General features: G+C 43.9%; 1 protein-coding gene across 2 annotated transcripts in view; it reads left to right on the top strand.

Moving 5' to 3' along the window:
- Positions 1-9,558, top strand: part of Lrrk1 (leucine rich repeat kinase 1) — a 120,643-nt gene continuing 111,085 nt past the window's right edge. For both annotated transcript variants that reach the window (XM_010611069.1, XM_010611068.1), the window contains exon 1: positions 1-208. In XM_010611069.1, coding sequence (XP_010609371.1) covers positions 112-208 — 97 coding nt within the window. In that variant the 5' untranslated portion in view covers positions 1-111. The remainder of the gene's footprint in view (positions 209-9,558) is intronic.

Genomic DNA, 9,558 nt, shown 5'->3' with positions numbered 1-9,558 from the left:
GAATGAAGAAGGTTTCTGGTCAACCATGACTGTGCCTCCAGGCCCTAACCTACCCCCCGGGCAGTGGTGACAACAGCAGGACCTGCCCTTGGAGATCAGCTGCCAGGGTTGATGGCTGGCATGTCGCAGAGTCCACCCAGCATGTACTGGTGTGTGGGGCCAGAGGGATCAGCTGTGTGTCCAGAACGCACCATGGAGACCCAAAATGGTAAGGAAAGGGGCTGGCCATGTGGGCATTGGCTGCCATGCTTGCCCTGCAGAGAGTTTAGGCTCCGTAAGAACAAGGTGTGTTCAACCAAAGGAAATTAAATGGCAATTATTTGGTGTTTTCTCTTCATAAAATATATCTTGGGATTTGCACTTAAATTTTAAATATTGAGGGGCCATGTACAGAATTTATTGTGTACTCAGTGATCTTAAGAAATGAGGTATTATATCATGTTGGACTTTTGTAAATATAGGGTTTTGGTTTTGTTTTAGCATTATAAAAATAATACCTATTTATTAGAGAAAAATTTAAAAAGGGAAGTAGAAAACAAAAATCACCTGGAGCCCCTCTACTCCAGCACAAGTACAGCTGGCATATTTGCTTCTAGTTTCTTTTCGGTGATTAAAAACTTTGTTTTAATTTCATTGTACTTAGGATATAATTTTGTGTGCTTTTTTCCTAATTTTTTTATCGATGACTTAAGTTACCACTTAGTTCATGTGATTAGATGAAAACATCATTTTATAGGGGAGCACAATCTAAAATTCTTGACCTAATCTTCATTTTCCTTTGAACATTTGGGTTACTTCTGTCTGTTCATTTTTCCAAAAGAATTCCATTCCTATCTTTTTGTACATGGTCTCCAGTTTATTTCCATAAAGTAGATGTGCAGAAATCACATTGATTTGAACATTTTGACATTTTTTTTCCATGAGAGCTGCACCATTTTTTAACCCCACTAGACTATCACTGATGTTGTTGTTAACAATAAATATTTGTTAATCTCTTAGTGTATAGCAGACTCTGAATTTAGTGCTTTATGAAATAATCTCGTTTCACCCTCAAACCTGTGAAAATGGTACTTTTATCTCTGATATAATCCTAAGCAACTTGAGAGAAGTCTAGAAACTCTCAGTAACTCAGTAAATCATAGAACAGCCATCTGAACCCTATCAGACCCTTACAACTCTCGTTCTTAATTGCTGGGCCATCTTGTGGGATTTGAGAGGGCCCACAGGTTGTTTTAAGAAATCACATATTGGGTTCAAGAAGGCCTGGGTGTTGGCACCCTCAGCATCTTGTGAACCCCTGAGTGTGAGGGAGTTTTTAGCGGGGACCAAACACACAGACCACAGAGTTGCAGATGATGAGAGAAAAGTGGATACAGAGATTGAATATCCCATATAATATGCTGAGAATTGTACAGAACACATAAAACAGATTGGTTGTTTTGTACCACTGTAAAGTCAAAACATCATAAGTTGAACCGCTGTGATCAGGAACTATTTAGTATACCCCAAGGCCATAGCCAGGGGATGGGCAGCTATCACAGGGAAAGTGTATCTGAGTTACATCTGGTACTATAATTCTCCAGAAAATTCTATCCTTTGCTTCAACATGAAGGAAATTATATTAAATATTAAGGCATTACAATAATAATCAAATCCTTTTAAGGAATTTCATAAAGAAGCTACTAATTTATGCCCATACCCTGACAGTTTGATGCTCCTAAAAATGATAACAGTAGGTTGAGCCTGGAGCTCCATCCCTGGAGCTGATGAGATAATAGAATCTGTTCCAAGGATTGAACCCTATAACACAGCCCCTGCAAAACCTACTTTTGTTTTTTTAATTAAGTTTATTGGTACATTTTAGGTATGCAATACAGTTACATTCATCATGGGGATATTGTATCTTTACATGACTTATCTTAGTTCTTATTTTTCCCCATTCCCCAGCCCTCCTTTCGCCCACTCCACCATTCCATGTTTACAGAGACATTATTTCCATGTTTTTCCTTTTCTTATATTTTTTTCTTTTCCCTTTCTACCTTTCCTCCCCCTTTCCCTACTATTTTAGACCTTTTCTTCTATTACACAATGTCAGTTATACATTTTGATCCTATTTCCATTTTTAGTTTTTCATACCGGAGAAACTATTTGATATTTAAACATGTGTGTCCTATTAATTTCACTTTAGAGTATGGCCTCAATGTGCATACGTTTAGCTATGAATCTCTCTAGTTTCTCATTCTTTATGGCTGAGTAGTACTCCCTTTTATTAAAAAAAAAGCCACATATTCTTTATCCAGTCTCCAGTTGATGGGCAGTTGGACTGTTCCCAAGTCTTAGCTATTACAAACTGTGCTGCTATAAACATGGGTGCACATATATCACTGTGGTATGACTCTTTTAATTCTTTTGAGAAGATAACCCAGCAGAGGGATAGCTGGGTCAAATGGGACCTCTAATCCTAGTAGTTTGAGGTATCTCCATATTGATTTCCACAGTGGTTGCACCAGTCTGCACTCCTACCAACAATGAAGAATGGTTCCTATCTCCCCATAACCCTTCCAGCATTTGTTATTGGTTGATTTCTTGATAGCAGCCATTCTTTGTGGGGTGAGGTGGAATCTCAGTGTTGTTTTCATCTGCATCTCTCGAATGACCAGTGATGTTGAACATTTTTTTATGTGTTTATTTGCCGCTTTTACTTTTTTGTCTGAGAAATGTCTATTCATTTCAGAGGCCCATTTTTGAATTGGGTCTTTATATTTGGGATATCTAATAATTCTTTTGAGTTCTTTATATATTCTACATAGTAGACCTTTGTCTGAGGGACAGCTGATAAACCACATTGTAGGTTGTCTCTTAGCTCTGTTGGCGATTTCTCTTGCAGTGCAGAAGCTTTTTAAAAAAGATGAGATCCCAGTTGTTGATTCTTTGTGCTATTTCCCATGCTACTGAGGATTTGTTCATAAAGTTGTTTCCTATGTCAATATCTTCGAGTTCTACCTAACTTATCTTCCAGCAAGTTTAGTACTTTAATATTTAGATCTTTAATCCACTTCAATTTTAGTTTAGTGCATGGTGAAAGATAGGTGTCTAGTTCTAATCTTTGGCAAGTTGAAATCCACTTTTTACAGCACCGTTTATTAAAGAGGCTATCTTTCCTCCACTGAGGATGGTTGGCTCCTTTGTCAAGGTGAGGTGGCTGAGTATGTCTGGAGTTGTTTCTGTATCTTCTAATCTGAACCTATTTTTAAAACATCACAATTTGGATTTCATTTTTACAGCTGCTTCTTAAGTATGATGGGGTTTTGTCCCCATAAACCTGTTGCAAATTGAAAACATCATAATCTCAAATGCATTTAATACACGTGACTTGCCAAAAGCCCTCATTTAGCCCATCCTGCCTTTAACATGCCCAGAGCACTTACAATGGTCACAGCTGGGCAGTATCATTCATATCAAAGACTATTTTATAACAGAGATTGAATATCCCATATAATATGCTGAGAATTGTACAGAACACATAAAACAGATTGGTTATTTTGTACCACTGTAAAGTCAAAACATCATAAGTTGAACCACTGTGATCAGGAACTATTTAGTATACCCCAAGGCCATAGCCAGGGGATGGGCAACTATCACAGGGAAAGTGTATCTGAGTTACATCTGTGTCACAGACTCTGTCCTTCACTTATCTGTAGTCTTTGTTTTTTTTACAATGAACACATGCAACTTTTCTGTTGCTTTTTAAAATTATTATTATTAAGTCTATTGTTATATTTTAGGTATACAATAGTTACAGTCATCATTGGGATCTTGTACCTATACATGACTTATCAGGTTCTTCTTTTTTCCCCATTCCCCAGCCCTCCCTTCACCCCCCTCTATCCTTCCCTGTTTACAAAGACATTGTTTCCATGTTTTAGCACAACCTTTTCTTTTTCTCATATTTTTTCTTTTCCCTTTTTCCCTTTCCCCTACCCTTCCCACTTCCTCTACTCTTTTAGATCTGTTCTTCCCATGACACAATATCAATTATACATTTTGATCCTTATTTGGTATTGATAAATGTGTATCCTATTAATTTCACTTGAGTATGGCTTCAATGTGCGTCCACTTAGCTATAAGTATTTCTCTAGTTTTTCGTTCTTTATGGCTGAGTAGTACTCCATTTTATTAAAAATTAAAAAACACATCTTCTTTATCCAGTCTCCAGTTGATGGCAATTGGGCCGTTTCCAAGTTTTAGCTATTGCAAACTATTTTACTATAAACATGATTTTTTTTGTTGCTGTTTTGCATTATATTTACAGTAAGAATAACACTGCAGGCTCTTTTATTTTTTGCTAGCACATGTTTGCAATACATGAAGTTTACATTCTTTGTGTGGAGCTGGTCCCATGTATAGCACACCTGAATCCCTTTTTTCATCCCATTCCCACCCCTCCTTCTTCCTTCCATTTGCAAAAGATCTGTCTCCCTACATCCTATTATCTATCTTTTATTTTACTCTTTATTTATACTTTGGGTTTCTCATATAAGAAAAACCATGCAGTACTCAAGACTATGTGTCTGTCTGATTTATTTCACTTAACTTTATGGTCTCAAGGTGTATCCGTTTTCCTACAGAGGACTCAAGCTTATCCCTCTTCAGTAATATCACATCTTCTTTATCCATTGATGGACATAGAGGTCACTTCTAAGATTTAGCTATTGTGAATTGTGCTCCTGTAAACATGGGTGTGCACGGATCACTGCAATAGGGTGTCTTGAACTCTTTCAAAAAGATACCTAGAAGGGAGAATAGTTGGGTCAAATGGAATTTCTAATTTTCGATTCTTGAGGAATCTCCTTACCGATCTCCTTCGTGCTTGTCCTACTTTCCCTTTCCACCAACAATATAGGAATGCTGCAGCCTCACCAGCATTTGCTGTTATTCGATTTCTTGCTGATGGCCATTCTCTCTGGGTTCAGATGGAGTCCGATGCTTCAGGATTAGGGTCTGATTAGCACCCTCGTGTCCTCCCATCCATCTGCCCCTCTGGCTTCTTTCTCCCGGGTGTCTTTCTGGAGCATATTTGACTCAAGCTGCCTGTGGCTGGGCCCTCTGGAGGGTGCCCCTTCCAAGTGTGTCCCCCTAGAATGGCTTCCGGTCTCCAGAGGCAGATCATTCTTTCTCATCTTTCCCCAGCCTCTAGGATTGGGGGAGCCTGGCTTCTCAGCACCCCTTATCTCCGGAAGGATTGTTGCAGACCTAACTCACAGCTCTGGCTAAGGGAAATTGCCTGCCAAAAGGAAAACCAATGACACTTAAATTACTTAAGGGCAACTGTCTTTTAATGGTACTTAGGGGTGCAGGATAGTAGCTCAGTGGTACTGTGCCTGCCTGGCAAGTGCAAGGTCCTGAGTTCGATTCTTGGTACTGGAAAAAAAAATCCTTAGCAGATGACATGTTTTAAAATGTCAGCTCTTACTGTTCTTGCAAGAGTGGTTTAGAAAAAGACTTAAACTTGAATGAGACATATTTTACCATTTTTTTCATAATAATATTTTGTATTTTTATGTATGTAGTAGATGTGTTTTATACACACACAGCCCTATTTGTGTCCATTAGCATAACCTCACCTCAGGTGTGTTTCGAATGGTTCACTCTCAAAGCCCAGGATTGAAGGGTGCAGTGGTTACACCTGAAACCCCAGTAACTCAGGAGACTGAGGCACGAGGATCACTTGTGCGCTAGTTTGGGACCGGGCAGGAGTAATGTGGAGGGGGCCCCAATAGGAGTTGAAAGTGCCTGTGTCAGGAGGAGGGTCAGTGAGTTAGCACTAGGCAAGGCTGCTGGGAGATCTCCCTACACCAGCCCATCATTAGCAGTTCCTTCCTGAGGTGTCACACCAGCTGCAGATGACAAACCTGTTCTGCCCGCTGAGCCGGGCACCTGGGAAAGTAGGAGTAAAGAAACTTCCTGATAATTCAGGTGGAGACTCTCCTGGATGGGGGAAGGTGTGGTTCTGGGTGGGGCCCACTCTGAGGCAGCTCAGAATTCCTGCTGGATGTGAGAGCTCCTTGCTTCAGCCCCAAAAGCCTGGCCCAGCTGCCTGCCTGTCAGAGCACTGTCCACTGCCAGAGCCACCATGGACCGAAGGAAGAGCAGGAACGCTCCAGAGGGTCTTCAAATCCCAGGTCGTTACATAAATATTTGCAGTGTCTGTCTAGGTGGTGTTGTTGGTGGTTTCCTTTGGCTATTTCAAATCCGTATTGAAAATGTGACTTTGTAATTTAAGAGCCAAGTGGTTTGCTGGGGGTGGGGGGGTCTTGCCTTACAGACACAGTAGGAAGTAGAAAGTAGACCAAAGCAGGAAGTGTCCTTGGGGTGGTAGCCTGCCCCCTTGCTGGGCCACTGTCAGAAATTCTATGAGACAGGTCTGCGCCAAAGAGGAAGCCCACATCTTTAAAATGCTCCTCATGTCAGTGTCCTGCTTACACCTTCTGGGCCCTGGAGGGCTGGCGCCATGGGGCTTTTCCGGGAAGGAGACCGTGTTCAGGGGGAACCCACCTCAGCCTGGCCGCAGGTACACGTGGGGCCTCTTGGGGAGCAGAGCCAGGGTCCTAGAAGGAATCCCTTACTGCGTGAGGCCAAGAAGAGAGTAGCCGAGTGGTGGCCTGGTGTGTGGGAGAAAGGTCTGAGGACCTCCATCCGCAAGTTGACAGTTAACACAGCTGTGCTTCCCATCCATAAACAGAGCCCAGCCACACACGCTCTGGGCTTGATGAGGCTCTGAGAATTAACTTGAGGCTTAGATCTTCACTTATTTGTCCAGAATATATAGTACTTGCTTGCTTCAGGAGCTGACTACCCACCGGATACAGCCAACCTCTGTGTTAGGAGGTTTTTGCTGTGGCTGTGTATTGTGCTCACTGCATCTGTCTGCACCCAGTGAGTCAATTAGAATCCCTTGACTCCTTTCTCAGAGTAACTAAAAGAAGCACCTCGCCCTCCTCCTCCAGCCTCTACAGCAGCCTCTAGGGACACCTCTGCTCGCCCACCCATGTGGGTAGCCAGAGTCTGAAAGTGCGGCTCACCCCAAGCCTCAGCCCTCGCCCTCTACCCCCACACCCCACACTTGCTCCCTTGTAGGTAGGGCGGGGGATGGCCCAGCTCATGACCTCTGCGCGTGCTGGGAGGCAGCCAGGTCTGTTTGGCCCGCATTCAGCCCTCTTCCCTGGCCCCCATGAAGAGGCCAGTAGCCTGTGAGCCAGGAGGTCCCTGCATGGAGGGACGAGGACTTTCATTCCTTGTCCCCATCTGGATTCCCAGTCCACGTGGCTCAGACCCTGAAGGAGCCATAATTGGAGGTTTATTAAAGATTCTGTAGTCCTCTGGGATAGACCTGTCCCCTCCATGACATATAAGTCTAAACTCCAGCGTACACATTTCACATCCGTTTCGGGAAACCCTGATGAATGGGAGCAAGGAACTCTCAATACAGGTGGTTCTCGGCTCAGGATGCTGTGATACAGTGTTGTTCTTTAGGGCGATAGGAAGGGGTGTAGTTCAGATTTTGCGTTCTGATCTCGTGTCCCTGGGTGACGATTTGTGGACCCGTCCTGTCTTGCGAAGCTTGGCAGTGACTGCTGTCGTGGCTCCCCCAGTCAGCCTGTGACCGGGAGGGTACACGGCCAGTGCTCTACTACGTGGGTGCAAGCCCTGTGATAGGTGCAGGTGAGTGGTTGAATGTATTTTCAGAGTAGCAGTGTTTTCAGTTTGGGATGGGTTTGACAGAACACCCCCCCACCAAGCTAGGGAGCAGCTGTGTTCATTGTAAACCTGATTGCCCAACCTTAGCCATCGCAGCCAAGCCTGTGTTCATCTCTCACTTACCTGTCCTGTGGGTGACATCTGTCATACAGAAGAAAACCCCAAAACCAGAGGCGTGCATCTGAAACAATAAAATCCCTCCTGCGCTCATAACCTTGGTGCTGTGGAAGGAATCACACATTAGTCAGAAATTATATCTTCAACTGTAAAGAATTTTTTAGTTTTGCAGTTCTTGCTATGGCTGCACCGAGCAGCTTTTCTTCTTAGCCCCAGTCCATCCATCATACACCACCCATGGGTGTGTTGCCAAGAGTTGGTTTAAAAATCACCTACGCAGAGCCAGTGCGATGGCACACATCTGTGGTTGCAGCTACTCAGGAGGCTGAGGCAGGAGGATGGGTTGAACCCAGGGGCCCAAGGACAGTCTGGGCAACATAGAGAGACCTTATCTCAAACAAAAATTGTCTACCTGTTTGTTTCAGGAGAATCAAAGAAAAGAAAACTTAATTTCTGTGGCACTTCAAGCTTTTAAGGGACTTCCGAGATACTTAAGAGTCTATTATTTTGTTTGAATATAGTGATGCAAATTTGAGGTTGGAATTTGAATTCAGAGGAGCAAGAATGACACCAGAGTTCCTGCAGTAGCTCATTTTGGACTGGAGATAGTTGTGTGAGTGCTCAGAGACAAGGGCATGGCCAAGGGTGGCTCTGGGCTGTGGGTCTGAGAGATGGAGGGTCAGGTCTGGCTTGGGGTAGGGGGAGGCCATAGTGGGGCCCCTTGGGTCTCCTGTCTGTGTACCAGCTGCCAGGCTCAGAGGGCTCTGATGGGCAGTGCCTGCCCCGGCACAAACAAAGATAAAAGGCAAACAAAGGCCCCCTGCCTGACATTCTCCTGAGCCCCACTTCTCCCTAAAGTGTAAGAAAAAGGTTATTTGTAATTCCTCGCATTCCCATCGTGGGCTGCAGTGACACTGCAAACCCAGAGTGCACATGGGTCCTTTCCCATCCTGCGCATGCTGCTTACGGTGGGCTGGCTGGGTTCCTCCGACCCCTTCCTAAACACACTCACACTCACACTCAACGCACACGCACACAGGCATAATTCCTTTTGTGTTTCTGATTTTATTGTGAGTTATTCAGCTGCGCATTTGTTCTGTTTTTTGTTTATTTTTGTGGCACTGAGAATTGAACCAGGGCTTCCTGTATGCTTGGCAAGTGCCTTTACCCCTGAGCTGCACCCCAGACCCATCAGTGAGCAGCGTCTCAGAGCTCGCTCCACGTAGCCCGCATTTGATAACTAGAATGCAACCCTTGTTACAGTACCAATCCTTTAGTACAGCACCTGTACAGTCTTCCTCCATTTTACTTACTGGAAGGGTCGAATACCCCTGAATATGCCCCAGCAGAATTCCAGTTCCCAGAGAAAGCACATTAAAAATCATCAGTGCCTAACCCTGGTCAAAGAAGTCAGTAGAACACAAAGAGCTAAAACGGTGAGAGAGCAAGCAACCAGGTCCTGCCCTCGTGTCCGCTCCCAGAAGGGTTTCCTGCCCTGTTTCTGGAGTTGGCTCTTCAGGTAATTACCATTTCTCTATGGAAAAACATGCCCCGCCCCACTCTGACCCCACCATTGAGATAGCATCTGTAGATTTCCCCGGCAGGTGAATATTCCCGTCGCTTTTGAATCACTTGCTTCCTGCCCATTTCGCCCTGTCGTTCCCTCGGCAGGTTGTATTTGTG

Source organism: Fukomys damarensis, unplaced genomic scaffold, assembly GCF_012274545.1.
Source record: "Fukomys damarensis isolate Sample0158 unplaced genomic scaffold, DMR_v1.0_HiC HiC_scaffold_7, whole genome shotgun sequence".
Classification (NCBI taxonomy): Eukaryota; Metazoa; Chordata; class Mammalia; order Rodentia; family Bathyergidae; genus Fukomys; species Fukomys damarensis.
Note: the sequence above shows the minus strand (reverse complement) of the source record. Positions and strands in the feature narration are given on the sequence as shown.